The following is a 15,525-nucleotide window of genomic DNA, read 5'->3' as shown; positions in this document are numbered from 1 at the left end:
GGCAAGATGGAGGCATAGGTGGACGCACCGTCTCTCCATGCACAACCAAGATTAGAACAACAACAATTTGGAGCCAGAATAACACCCAGAACTGATAGAGAATTTATCTGAATGGAAGTCGGACAGCCAAGAAGTTGAAGTAGACCCGTTCCTCCAGACCGGTAGGAGGGGCTGAGAGGAGGAGCGGGTGCAGGTCGTGGCTCTCAGAGATCGGGGAGAACTGGGCGCATAAGTCACCGGGAGCTTGTAAGCCTTCCGGGACACGCAAGATTGCTGCGCAGCGGTGGACCCTGAGTACGCAAGCAGCAGCTGGCAGACCCAGTGAGGCGGCGATTGTGGACCAGGGCAGAGCGCACAACCCAGGATCCCAGAGAAGGGACTGAGATCCCAGGAGAATGGAACTACCGCCATTGTTTGCCCCCGCCCCTGCCCCCACATACAACGTCACAATCTAGCGACTGGGGTGCCCCACCCAGGTGAACACCTAAGGCTCCGCCCCTCACTGTAACAAGAGCGACCAGACCGAAAAAAAAAAGAGAGAGACATGTCTCCAACAGAAGAACAGATCAGTCCCCCAGGACTCATCCTTTTGAGCAACCACGAAATAGCCAATCTATCAGATGCACAATTCAAAACACTGGTGATCAGGAAGCTCATGGAATTGGTTGATTTTGGGTGCAAATTAGATGAAAAAATGCAGGTTACCATAAAAGAGATGAAGGAAGATGCTCAGAGAACCAATAGTGAAGGGAAGGAAACTGGGACTCAAAACAATAGAGTGAACCAGAAGAAAGCAAGAAACAACCAAGCAGGAAAGCATGAAGAAATAAAACTTCAAAAAAACGAGGAGAAGCTTAGGAACCTCCAGGACATCTTTAAACATTCCAACATCTGAATTATAGGGGTACCAGAAGGGGAAGAGGAAGAGAAACAAGTGGAAAAGTTATCTGAACAAATAATAAAGGAGAACTCCCCCATTCTGGCAAAGGAAATAGACTTCCAGGAAATCCAGGAAGCTCAGAGAGTCCCAAAGAAGTTGGACCCAAGGAGGAACATACCAAGGCACATCATAATTACATTACCCAAGGTAAAAATGAAGGAGAGAATCCTAGAAGCAGCAAGAGATAAGGGGACAGTAACCTACAAAGGAGTTCCCATCAGACTGTCAGCTGATTTCTCAAAAGAGACCTTACAGGCAAGAAGGGGCAGGAAAGAAATATTCCAAGTCATGAAAGACAAGGACCTACATCCGAGATTGCTCTATCCAGCAAAGCTCTCATTTAGAATGGAAGGGCAGATAAAGTGCTTCTCAGATAAGGTCAAGTTAAAGCAGTTCATCATCACCAAGCCCTTATTTTATGAAATGTTAAAGGGACTTATCTAAGAAAAGAAGATAAAAAACATGTATCATAAAAGGACAGCAAACTCACAATTATTAACAGCCACACCTAAAGCAAAACGAAAAGAAACTAAGCAAACAACTAGAACAGGAACAGAACCACAGAAATGGAGATCACATGGAGAGTTAGCAACAGGAGAGTGGGAGGAGGAGAGACGGGGGAAAGGTACAGAGAATAAGTAGCATAGAATGTAGGTTGAAAATAGATAGGGGGAGGGTAAGAATAGTATGGGAAATGCAGAAGCTAAAGAACTTATAATTATGACACATGGACATGACTAAAGGGGGGTATGGGTGGGAGAGGGTGTACAGGGTGGAGGGGAGTGAAGGGGGGAAAATGGGACAACTGTAATAGCATAATCAATAAAATATATTAAAAAAAATACTAGAACCCATACAATTATAGCCTCTTGTATACTCAAAGAGCTAAGTGTCACCTTCCAATTACCACATTTAACGATGTTTTCTGTTTCTCCTTAGCTTCTCAGTAGCAAGCAAAACTATTAACTGTGGGGAAAAAAAGCAACGGGATGGGTAGAGAGGGATAGGAAAAAATAGAAAACTGTTAACTATGCTATTTTTAAAATTCTCTTTTCCTCTGCCTTCTGTAATTCAGTCTTCCCCAGATATTCCTTCAATCCCCTGGCCTCTCTAGAAATACCTCCTCAACCTTTTCTTCTTTGTTGTGTTCATTCTTTGGGAAATGTTATTTATACAGTTAAATTCTACCATCATTATGCCAGCTGATGATTCCTAAATCTGAATTTCTAATCTTCCAAACTCACAGAACTCTGTTTTTCTTTCCTGACAGACATAGGAAAGAGCAGAGCCTGTCACTGGTCTCTCATAAATTCATATTCGAGTCACTCATCCTTCCAAAACAGGCCTAGGCCTAACTATTTTACTCATTTGATTGAAAATCTCAGTATTCCCAGAAGCTAGCATACCTATACAGTCATTCTCCCATCTGGTCTGACAGCTACATTTGTCTCTGCATACCTAAGTCTGACATACTTGATTCTCACTATTCCCCAGATATATATGCCTGAGCACCACTCTGGCTGTCCTCATGATGCTCCTTATCTCTGCTCTTGCACACGCCTCATTCTGTCAAGATCTTATTTCTTATCCAAGGTCCATATCAAATATCACTTCCTAAAAGCATCCACAAGCCTTCCTGTCTTGTTTTTTAGCTTAATTTTGAGCCACTAGGTTTCCTTGTTGTCATACATTAAATTTTTTATTGCATTACAGTGGTTTTGTGTACCTTCTCTAAAGTATGAACTCTTGGAGTGCAGGGAAAATGCCTTATTTCTTTTTTATTCAGACCCAGCATAATATCTTGAACTTTGTAGTTCTCAATAAATGTTTGAACAGTTGTGGCTTCATATCACCTGATGTTTGAATCTGTTCATTGTGAGGCCTGTTAGCTTAATAAAATCTGGCAGTTTTAGGAAGGTCATATAACTCATGTAGAAGATTAAAGATGATAACACACAGACAGCATGGGGGAATTTGGAGAAGAAGGGATCTAAGACTAGGGTCATGGAAGGGGAAGGTGTGCAAAAGGATTTTGAGTGTGAAAGGGAAAGAATTTGAAGAAAAAAAAGAATTGGCAGAGGAAAGTGCCTTTGAAAACATAATAGGGAAAAAGCATATACCAGATTTTGATGTTTGAGGATGATGAATTATTACTGTATTCAGAAGTGGTTGGCACCACAAAAAAATAAAATTGTTTATTTGGATTTCTAGTGTGATCAAATGAAATGTGCGGGTGATGAGCAGGGTGCCTGGGTACTAATTTCAGTTCTTCCTATTAGCTGTTTCAGTTCTTCCTGTTAGCTGTTTGACTTTAGCAAGTCAGTTTCTCTTCATTGGTTGCCTCATTTGTCAGCAGGTCATTATTTATCTGATAGAGGATGATTTAATCTAGCTCAGGTGAATCCAGATGATGAAATAATAGATGTGGAATTAAATATAAAAAATGGTAACAGCATTAATATTTTAAGTCATTGCTATTCTTAATCCTAAATATGTTAACATTGTTTGATGTTCTTATTAATGATAAGAGCATCTTATTGATTATTATTAATGATAATTCTTATTAATGATACATTGTCCTTTAAAAGTATATAAAAATGGTTATTCTCTTTTAATTAATAAAGAATAAGAGGGTATATTTCATCCTACAAGTTTTTTGTTATTTTAAACCTAAAATAAATGAGACTGCTTTTTATTATGGTATGTTTTTTGATTATTTTAATTATGCTATAAAGCCATAATATTGAAACAAAATAAGATCTTATTTTTAAGTAATCATAAATGTTAAAAGATTATACCTTTAAAGCTCAGTTCATATTTTTTTCAAAAATTTTATGTTAGAGAAAAATGTAACAAAAGTTTTATTGTCATGTGTATATTGCCTGCTCCAGTCCAGATTTTAGCATAAGAAATCATTTGACATGTTACATCCTTGTAAAATAGGATGCTCCTTTAAGTTAATTTATTTTCAAATTGTGTTAGTAGTTTTGTTTTGAAAACAACTTTGTTAAGATAAAGTGGGATTAAATAAAAAATGCTCTTGAAATTTATAGGTATTAGTCATAATAGCAAATCACTTAAATGGTGAATGTTTGAATTGTATTTTAAAAACTAAAATTGTAAGAGTGGTTTGAAAATTATTTTCTATTTTATGCATCATCCTTCCCCTTGTTCTTTTTTTTAACAGCCAGAAATCACTGTGGAAAACCTTCCCACTTACTTAAGGTTTCAGAAACCATTACTTATTTTATTCAGTGATGACAGCATAAACCCTCTGTACCAGAAAGCAGTATTGGCAGTGGTGAAAGAGAAACACCTGGATTCAGTTATCCCTTGCTGGTTAAATCTGTAAGTGTATTTTTATCCTTTAATATTTAAAAGGTAAAAAAAAAGTATAATTATTATATTTTTTAGGAAATGAAACTCTCTGGTTCTACCTTTGGAGTTAATATTTTGAGACCAATGTATATATCTTAATATTTTAGTAACTAAACTCTTAGATACTTTAAAATGACTTTGTTTCAAATTTAATTCTGTTCTACAATAATTTTTGTGCATTTTTCAGCTTTATTGAGGTATGATTGACAAATAAAATTGTAACATTTAAATTTACATTGTGATGATTTGATATATGTATACATTGTGGAAGGATTCCTCCATCTAGTTAATTAACACGTCCATTACCTCTCCTATTTATACACACACACACACACAAATGGAGGAGAGGGAAAGAACATTTAAGTTCCATTCTAGCAAATTTCAATTATACAATATAATGTTATCAACTATAGTCATTGTGTTATGCATTAGATCTTCAGACCTTATTACAGCTGAATATTTTACCCTTTTACCACCAACCTCTCCCTATTTTCCCGAACCCTAGTCCCTGGCAACCACTTCACAGTTTCAATGAGTTTGACTTTTTTTTTTTTTTTCTCACAGTTCCACATATAAGTGATACTGTGTGGTATTTGTCTTTGTCTGACTTATTTCATTTAGCACAATGCCCTCAAGTTCCACCTATGTTGTAGCAAATGGCAGGATTTCCTTCTTTCTCATGTTTGAATAGTATTACGTTGTGTGTGTATGTATATGTGTAAGTACTTGAATACATATATGCACGTTTTATTAATTCATTCATAATGCTGCAATGAATATGGAGTGAGATACCTCTTTGATACCATGTTTTTATTTATATTTTTGGATACCTACCCGAAACTGGATTGCTTGCTGGATCATAAGATAGTTCTAGTTTTTAAATCAATCTATTTTTAATTATTTGAGGAACCTTCATACTATTTGCCATTACACCTACTTACGTTCCTACCAACAGTGCACAAGGGTTCCCTTTTCTCTGTATCCTCACCAAGACTTGTTATTTCTTGTCTTTTTGATAATAGCCATTCTAACGGGTGGAAGGCGGTAGATCATCATGGCTTTGATTTGCATTTCCCTGATAATTGGTGATATTGAGCATCTTTTCATGTACCCTTGACCTTTGTGTGTCTTCTTTGCAAAAGTGTTTAATCAATTCTGCCCATTATTAAATTGGATTGTTTGGGGTTTTTTTGGTTGTGTTGTATGAGTTCTTCAGTTATTTTGGATCTTAATCTCTTACCAGATGTGTTTTGCAAATATTTTCTCTCCTATCTTGAAGGTTCCCTGTTCATTTTGTTGGTTTCCTTTGCTGTGCAGAAGCTTTTTAGTTTAATGTAGTCCTACTTGTTTATTTTTGTTTATGTTGCCGTTGCTTTTGTTGTTATATAGTAAATTTTTAAAAGTAATAATTTTTCTGATTTTAAAAATGACTGATGTCCATTGAGAAAATTTTGGCAAATACAGAAATATAAACACTGTGGTATTTTGGCATTTTTCTTCAGTTTCTTTTTTTGTACTGCTGTATTTTTGAAATGTAGCCCAAATGTTCAGAAGTTTTTGGTGCATTCACAAACAGTATTTCCTGGTGTGTGTCCTAGATGGCATGTGTGACATTAAATGTCTGTGAACATAGTTCACATATATACACACTATCCGTTCTTCAAATTCATTTGATAAAAGACATTTTATTTTTGTCTCATTTGAAAAATTACAAAAATGGGGCAGTGTACATTTTTGCTGTTGAAGAGTTCTCTACACTACAGCCTACTGCTTGAGACAGATTTTTTCAGGTAATTATTCCTATAGGTATCTTAGAGTACAATAGTATTTTTATAATGTGGAATGTGCTGTATTAGGAAAACTATCTTAAATGTATGATTTCCTTGTATAAACATAATTTTTAAAATCTTTTTAGTTTGAAGTTAATCTTTTCTTCTTTTTTTCCTGAGGAAGGACACTTTTATCTGGAAAAAGAAGTATTTATTATAAGTATCCTGTTATTTTATAGTTTGTAACCATTTAATTTTTAAACTGACTTGATGAGTTACTTGGCTAAACTTTAGAAGAAACTATTGATTATGTTAAATTGAACTTGTCAGATCTTTGGACTATGCCTGTTTTTTATTAAAACTCATTGAGTCCTGACTGGCGTGGCTAAGCTGACTGGGCATCGTCGCACAAAGTGCAAGGTCGCTGGTTTGATTCCGGTCAGGGCATGTGCCTGGCCTGTGGGTTTGGTCAGGGGGTCAGGGGGTGTATGAGAGGCAACAGATGAATGTTTCTTTATCTCTTTCTCCCTCACTTCCCCTCTCTCTAAAAAAAATGAAAAAGATAAAGAAAAAAAGAAGAAAACAATGCCTCATGTTAAAAGAAAGTTTTTAAGATTCTGATCACTAATAACATAGTTATAGACCTCATGGTTTTTAGGACATCTTTTCATAAAGTAAATTTACAGATTGATACTATATTTAAAAGTTAATATTCTACAAATTATTATTTTCATTAGAGTGTTAAGGAAAGAAATTTTAATTAGCGTGTTCAATTGCTGTCTTTTGTAGAAAGAACACTCCTGTGGGGAGAAGAATCTTGCAGGCATATTTTGATGTTCTACCTCCCCTTCCTCTTCTTGTTGTGGTGAATCTGCATTCAGGTGGCCAAGTATTTGCATTTCCTTCAGACCAGGCTATAACTGAACAAAACCTTTTATTGTGGCTTAAGAAATTAGAAGCAGGACTAGAACATCCTATCAGTAAGTTTTCCCTTTTGTTTAATGTACACCACTATGTATTTTGTTTTATAGACTTTCAAACCTGGATGATAGCTAATGAACACTAGAATTAGTTGAATTGTAATGTTTATAAATATCCTCAATAATATTAATATGCTGATAGCATGGGACAGTGTCCTAAGTGGTAGGTATTATTACCCACAAAAATAAGTATGACTGTATTAAATTTAATAGTAGTAGCTAACATTTATTGAGTGCTTACTAGGTGTCTAGCACAATTCTGTTATTTAAATGTATTATCTCATTTAATTCTCATGAGTCATATGAAGTATTATTACCTGTGAAGAGTTAAGTAACTAATTAAAAGTCAATATAATTATCTAGTAAATGAGTAAGTTTGGATTCCAACCTGTATCTCTTACATTCCAGAGCCAGAATTTTGGACCACAAGAAAATATATGTTGGTTTAGGATTTATGATGGTTTATGACATGAGATAGTTTCTACTTTTCTAAAATGTGAATTTATACTTGTGGTATAGATATATATGTTAATTTATATACAATTATGTCAACAACAGGACTGCTGCTATAATTTAAATAAGTTAACTTGTAATAACTTAGATCATTAGTATATTGGGAAAATAGTGTGAAATTTGATTTAATGAAAGGTTTCCTAAGGTACTATCCAAGGATTTTGTTACTATATACCAGATAAACTATATTATAATAATATTTTGGCACTGTTCCATGATAGGATCCTAAAATAAGGGGTGTGTCTGTATATATGGTGTCTCTGACAGCAGAGGGCTTGGGCAGAAGGCAGCATATGTTTTTCTTTAAAAAAATTTTTTTACACACACAATTGAATGGAGTTTGATATACAAGCTCCAGTGTTGTATAGTCTCTCAGCCAGCATGCCTAGGGTAAATAAAATATACCATTATGCATATTTGTATATATTTAACCAGATACTTGAATTTATTTTAAGTGTCAGCCATTGTAGCACACCTGTTCTTCCCAAGTGGTCTGCTTCATTTCTGTTAAATTAGGTAGTTTAACTAAATTACTATGTCTAAATATCCTATAGGTGGTTTTTTATATTGAAATATAATTCACATACCATAAAATTCCTCCTTTTAAAGCCTACAATTCACTGGTCTTTAGTATATTTGCAAAGCCGTGCAACCATTACTAGTATTGAATCCTATAGTATTTTTATTACCCCAAAAGAAGTCCCATACCCATTAGCAGTCACTCCCCATTCTTCTTTCCTACCACTCCCTGACAACCGCTGATTTGTCTTTATGGATTTGCCTGATCTGGACATTTCATGTAAATGAAATCACTTACCATAGGTTTTCAAGGTTCATCCATGTTATACATGAATCAAGAGTTCATTCCTTTTTATGGGTAAAATATTCCATTGTATGGATATACCACATTTTGTTTCTCCATTCATCAGTTGATGGACATTTGGGTTGTATCCAGTTTTTGGCTATTATGAATGATGCTGCTCTGAACATAGATGTACATGTTTTATATCTGTCTGATACTCAGGTGCTTTCCAACAGTACCACACTGTCTTCAATACTGCAGCTTTGTAGTAGGTTTTAAATTGGGAGATTTGATTCCTCCAACTTTGTTCTTCATTTCCACAATTATTTGGCTATTCTGGGTAGTTTTAGATGATATTTTAAAGTCAATTTTCTGAGATAATTTTAGTTTTAATATTTTCCTATGAAATGTGAAAAATTAATTAAATTGTCTTGTGTAAGTCATAATCTGGAAAGAGGCCTTCATGTGGTTATTACTCATTTCTGACTTATTCATTGTACCCACACAGTATAGGGGTCCTTTCTGTTGTAGCTCTTGAACTCTTCAGGTAGTCTGTGTTCACTTCTCAGCCTGCATTACTGTGGCAGAGGATCAGAGGAGTGTTGTCATATGGCTGCCAGGACACTGAGGCCCCACGGACTCTGACTAAGTCATACAGGATTATATGTAGCTGGGGCCAGGGTACCTCACAAATGGAATTGCTTTTAAAAAATGGTGATGTTTCTTGTTTTTTCTTTTTAAGATTTTATTTATTTATTTTTAGACACAGGGGAAGAAAGGGAGAAAGAGAGGGAGAGAAATATCAATATGTGGTTGCCTCTGGCGCACCCCACACTGGGGACTTGGCCCACAACCCAGGCATGTGCCCTGACTGGGAATCAAACCGGCAATGCTTCGGCACACAGGCCTGCACTCAGTCCACTGAGCCACACTAGCCAGGGCAAATGGTGATGTTTAAAAACACACAGACCTGAGCTTATGATGCAGCCTCCTTAATTACTGTGTGTCTGTAGGCTAGTCCTCTTTGTTTTTTCCTCTAAAACTGTAAAAATGAGATTAATAATTTCTACTCTATGTCAAAAATTTATTTTAAAAATCAGATAAAATTATGTATGCTAATGCACTTTGTAAAGTATAAAATTTAAAGTATTATCACAATTCAGGTAAAGATCCTTTCCTACAAAGAGCATCCCTGAGGGGCTTTGATTCCTCAATTCAAGCCATTACCAAGAAGAAAGATTGAGATTTAATCTTCTGAGTTTCCTAAGAGACTGATATATCTCCCATTGCAATTTTGTTCATGAGTGCCTTTGCCAACTAACTCTTTGAGGGGTTTCCATTATTTCTTTGTATCAGTGCTGCTAATCTTAAGTTACTCCTGCAGCCTCCCTAGCAGGAAGAAGCAAACTGAGCCATATTGTCTGTACTGGATCCTGTCTTCTGTACTGGCAGGGACTGCCCTCACCACTCTCTGGGAGTGGGGGTCTGGGCGGGGTCTTGCATCTACTCTTGGAACAACCTGAATCTGTAAAGGTGCCACTGGTATCTGCCTCACTTTGCTTGCTGCATGTCTTAATTTCTGTGAAATTGAGACCACTAGCTACTTTTATTTGAAATTTACACTTAACTTTGGTCAAGTTCTCTAACCTTTTAGGCCTTGGTTTCCTCATCTATAAAATTGGGATATTAATTGTCCTTACCTCATGGAGTTTGTAAGGATTAAATGGATAATGTCTGGTATATAGTAAATGCTCAATAAATATCAGCTATTACTATCACTTCTAATTTGATAATAAAGTATCTACTACCCATACATAATGAGAGTACAGTTTTATTTACAAGTGAAAACATTAAGAACTTTGTAGTGTCTCCTCAGCAAATAATTAGCAAAATCGTGATACCCACTTTTAGGCATTTTGTTCTCATCTCAGATCACTAAGCTACAGTGTTTACTTTTTAAAATACTGCTAAATATGTGCTATGCTTTAAGTTGAACTTTTCTTAAAGATACTTTAATATCTTTAATAAAGATACTTTATTTGCATATTGCAAACTACAAAGTTATTCTTACTTCCTAATATTATATTCAAGAAAATATTACACCTGTTCATCACTTTTATATCTGCTAACCTGGCAACAGTAATTTGAAACATCTGTTACAGGGGTAGCCTAAACTTAATATCCTGCTGATGTTCCAGGTTCTGGGATTTCATGTAATTGAGTAAAGAAAGAAATTATATATCAATGAGTATAGACACATTTAATGTGCATTTGTGCAGCTTTAATCTACTCTAGAAAATTAGAATTTAAATGAATTTCCTAAGTTTTTAAAGATATTTAGTTGATTTATGAGAGATGCTTAAGTTTGTATTTTATGAACATTTATTTTTTTTCAGGTAACACTTCTTTTTTCATGTAACATTATTAACTGAAATTTATTTTTAAAAGGTTTCCTTGGCATAATTCCTTATATCATTTATTTCTCAAAATAATATTTAAATGGGCAACTAAACTCTAAAATTATTTTGTAAGATCTGTCTACTAAATGAAGAAAAGTTAGCTGATTTATCTCATACAAATGTTAAAATATATATTGTCATCATATTAAGCCTAAATCAGTTTTCTTTTTCTGATGACCAATGTTTTAAAATAGTGTTAAAGCTCCTTGCTATGAAGCCCACCTAAGAAATTATTCCACCTGTATCTGTTATACTACAGTTGATTCCATAGCAATTTTTAATTATCCTTGTCTGTAATTATTTTTATAACATGAACTTGTTTTCATTAAGTGTGTGCAAAAGATCTTAAAAGCTTCAAAAACAGAAAATGCTTTAAAATGTTAGAAAATGCCTGTCTAGATAGTAAGTAAATATGTATGGGCCAAAACCTTTTTTTTGGCGTGATTCATAAGAAACAGTTCCAGTTCTTTGGGATAAAGACAGTGGTAGGGAAGGAAGCAGGACACTTTTTCGTTTTAATTTATACCTGTTTGTGTGGTAACCTCATAAATATATTGCTGTTTTCTGAAACCTCAACAGGATTAATTGGCAGGAGACCTTTTGTTTTCTTTCTATTTATACAACTTTTATTTAGAGTATAATAGCTTACAAATATAAAAAATAAAAGTGGCTAGTAATGAGAAATCAAGTTTCTTAAATAACGTAGTAAAAAATAGTTTTGCTTAATAAAACTGATAAAGTCTCCCTTTCTACTAATATATTTTTCAAAATAAAACATTTTCTAGTATATTTATGGGATGATTTTTTTATCTGTTCATCTTTAACCCTTGATTTTATCTCTTTTCTAGCAATTTTACCTGCTCAGGAATGGAAGCCTCCTCTTCCCGCTTACAATTTTCTACGCATGATGGATGCTGCGGCATCTCAGCATCCCACTAGGAAAGATCCTGAGTGTATGAAAGAAACTGATATTCAGGAGAATAATGAAGAGCAACATGAAGATAAATCAGCAGTAAGAAAAGAACCGGTTAAAATGAGAATAAAGGACTGGGAGAGAAGTAATGTGTTTAAAGCAGAAAAGTCATTTAGGCATGATAATAAAGAGTTATGATGCTCAGAAGTGAGCTAACTTAATAAGGCTGTGGAAAGTTTTCCAAAGTCTTCTTGGCTTGATAGACTTAAGAATTTTTTTCATTAAAAAATAATACTAAATTATTTCAAGCTTCTAAACAAGTACTTTTCAACAGAAATATAATGTGAGCCATATATATAATTTAGAATTTTCTAGTAGCCACAGATGAAATTAATTTTAATAATATATTTCACAAAGTATACCCAAAATAGTTCAGTTTACATAAAAATGAGATATTTTATATATTTTTTTTCATATCAAGTGCATATTTTGTACTTACTGCACATCTCACTTTGGAGTAGCCACATTTCAAGTGCTCAGTAGCAGCATGTGGCTCGTAACTACTGTATTGGGCAGCTCAACTCTGGACAAAAACTGGTATGATTAATTTACTTTAGTTCTAGCCTGTTACATTTTGAACTAAAATATAAATGTAGCTCTAGTGTAATCACAGATGACTCCACAATGGAATTGTATAGCTGGCAGTTGTATTTGTTTGCTGTCATGATGTTAAAATTAGTGTTTCTTAACCGGGGAGCAGTTTTGCCCCCTGGGGACTTTTGGCAACGTCAAGAGACAGTTTTGATTAGGGGTGTTACCAACTTCTAGTGAGTAGCGGCCAGGGATGCTGCTAATACATTGGACAGCCTCCCACAACAAGGGATTATCCTGTTCATGTGTCAGTCATGCCAGGGTTGAGTAACCCTGTGTTAAACTAACTCATGGCAGAGTGGGCTGCTTGAATTTTCTGGTTCTACTCAGTGTTTGAAAAAATCTTGGATATTAAATATTGGGTGGTCTCATCTTGATTATTATCTGGACTCAACCTTATCTTTCCTTATAAATTCTTTCTATAACATTTTTTAAAAGTAATGGGATAACTGAAAAAGACACAGAGTGAGCTATATTATGTATATCACAATATAATATATATTGTGTTAGTATATTATATATTTTATATGGAGAGAGTTGTATTATATAATAGAGTATATGACAATTCTTATATATAATTCTCATGTATAAAATATGTATGTAAAGATAATCTTAAAACTTTTTATTTCTACAAGTTATATTGCTGAATTTCAGATTGATAAGAATTAATGTTCTGTCATTCTCCTCAAAAAGAGAGAGAGAGAGAGAGGTTCCCTCTTCTGAATCATGTGTGAAATCTACCCTTGTACGCTCTGGACAAATCAGTTGATCTCCCTGGGCAATTGGGCCTCTTTTATATAACAACAGGGTGAGATTAACCAAAAAGTTTTTTCATTCATACAGCACTTGTCAGGCTTATCTGTTTGTAGCAGTTGTTTCACTTTAGCTCTGTGCGTTTTTTGAGATTTGTTGAGACCATCCTATGTGGTGCTTCACTGTATTTCTCATTATAATATCTACTTAATGTATCTTGTACTTGAAATTTTCTCCTTATACGGTTTGCCTAGTACAGATGGCTTTCATAACTGGAATTAAAAAATCATAAAGAGCTAAATTTCAATAAATGCATATATTTCATTGTAACATAGGTCATTTGTTACTCTAGTACCCCCTCCCTTGATTTTTCTCATCCCATGTAATGTATATTATTTTAGTTCATTCTCATTTGTTTTTATTTCTTTTTTAATTATTACTGTTTATTTTATTATCGTTATCCCAGTTTTTACCTCTTTGCCTTCCTCTGCCCAGCCCAGCCCAGCCCCACTCCCACAGTCAGACCCCACACTGTTGTCTGTGTCCGGGGGTTATTCATACATATCCCTTGACTAATCCCTCCCCCTTCTTTCCACTATTACCCTTCACCCCTCTGTGTTTATTTCTAACATGGGAGATATGAGAGTGAACTCTAGATATAGTTTGTGGTAATAAAACATCGTCAGCCTAACCATTAGAAAATGCTAATTAACTATAAGCACAAAGAAACATGAAATGAATTAGTCATTGTACAGTTTTGACAGTTATTAATACATGTTCTTTTAGCAATTTTTTTAAAAGTATCTGGATTTCAGGTTACCTTTAAAAGTTTCTTTGGCCACGGTCATGCCCTCTACTGGGCTACATTCTCTGTATCAGTCGGGTTTCTTTGGTTGCAAGCAACACAGATTCAACCCTGGTTGACTTAAGCAAATTGGAATACATTCATCCCTTGGTATCTGAGAGGGACTGGTTCCAGGATCCCCTCTCCTTGGATACCAAAATCCGAGGATGCTGAAGTCCCATGTATACAATGACATAGTTAATTGTACATAATTTATATTTGCATATACCCTACAGCAGGGTATGCCTACACATCACTTCATTCATGTGTATTCAGCATAGTGCTTGGCATATGGCAAATACAAGTTTTGGTTTCTGGAACTTTCTGGGTTTTTAAGAAAATATTTTTGACCCATGGTTGGTTGATTCCATGAATGCAAAATCCATGGATATGGAGGTCTGACTGTCTTGGGTAATTCACAGAGTTAGAAGAAAAGTTAAACAAAGATAGGAATTAAGAAAAGGTAGGAACCAAGGATTAGTGTGTCAAGAATTAACAGATCAGTGTTGAATTGGTTCCAAATATTTCTGTAATCTTTCATGACTTGGGGAGTCCTGAATCATGGTTAGGGAATAGTAAGCAGACTTCCACAATGCAGAAGAGGTACATTTCACAAAAAAAATCTAGATTCTGTTCACTCAGAAAAGTGAGAGTGGATGTGGAGGGGAGGAAAGGTGACTCTGGAGAGGTTTTCCTCACAACACTGCTTGCTGTTCTTCCGTCTGTCCCTTGTACCCTTTTCAGGTCTTTCTGTTACACCCTCCTGCCCATTTTTGAGCGTTTCGAGAGCCCTCTCTACCCCCAAGTGGTTGTAGTTTTGCTGTCCATCCCCGGACCCCCTGTAAGACTCACTTGCTGCGCATACGTACATTTTACATAACATCTCATCTCTTATGAGTCAGATTCTTTCACTCTCTCCTGCCTCAGCCGCTGGAAGGTAAACATCCTGGGTCCATTGCTTCCAACCATTGTGTTGAAATTTTCCATCAGCTGTTTCCCTGAAATTCCTGGAGTTCATTCCCCAAGCTAGGCTTCTTTTAAAAACTAATTAAACATGTTTATATGCTGAACAATAGGAGTTGCAGTAAGTGCTTGTCTTTGGTAATAGAGAGTAGTCAAAACTCTCATCCTTACAACAAGAAAAAAGTCATAATTTTTCTTATACCCATCAGAGAAGGCATCCAAAGGAACTGAATTCCCGAGTGACAAGCCCTTTGGAGGAAAGACAGGACAAATAACTTTCACCTTTGTCAGAGAATCGGAGGCTGTGAGTAAAGCAAGTAAGAAAAAATTATGAAGAATTTGAAAGAGTTTAAAATTTTACCCTACCTGCAAATTATTTCAGCTTGCCAGTTCCCTTAATCCGAGACACAGGACTTAGTGACATCCTGAAGAAGGCTGTTACAGCGATGAAAAACTTGTGCTGGTTCCCTGACTCCTGTCCTACTGTGGATTGCATTATAGGGGAGGAACCCTGAGCTCAGGGAACCTAAGTATCTGATAATGGGTATTAAACATGCCTA

At 35.3% G+C, this 15,525-nt stretch overlaps 1 protein-coding gene across 1 annotated transcript in view; it reads left to right on the top strand.

Moving 5' to 3' along the window:
- Window positions 1-13,488, top strand: part of TXNDC16 (thioredoxin domain containing 16) — a 75,353-nt gene extending 61,865 nt beyond the window's left edge. Inside the window, exons 18-20 of the mRNA XM_045823680.1 lie at window positions 4,128-4,288; window positions 6,877-7,067; window positions 11,690-13,488. Coding sequence (XP_045679636.1) covers window positions 4,128-4,288; window positions 6,877-7,067; window positions 11,690-11,952 — 615 coding nt within the window. The 3' untranslated portion in view covers window positions 11,953-13,488. The remainder of the gene's footprint in view (window positions 1-4,127; window positions 4,289-6,876; window positions 7,068-11,689) is intronic.
- Window positions 13,489-15,525: the final 2,037 nt, after the last annotated feature.

Source organism: Phyllostomus hastatus, unplaced genomic scaffold (assembly GCF_019186645.2).
Source record: "Phyllostomus hastatus isolate PE091 unplaced genomic scaffold, TTU_PhHast_1.1 phas_scaffold_501, whole genome shotgun sequence".
Taxonomy (NCBI): domain Eukaryota; kingdom Metazoa; phylum Chordata; class Mammalia; order Chiroptera; family Phyllostomidae; genus Phyllostomus; species Phyllostomus hastatus.
The sequence above is the reverse complement of the archived record's forward strand: the minus strand, read 5'-3'. Positions and strand labels throughout refer to the sequence as shown.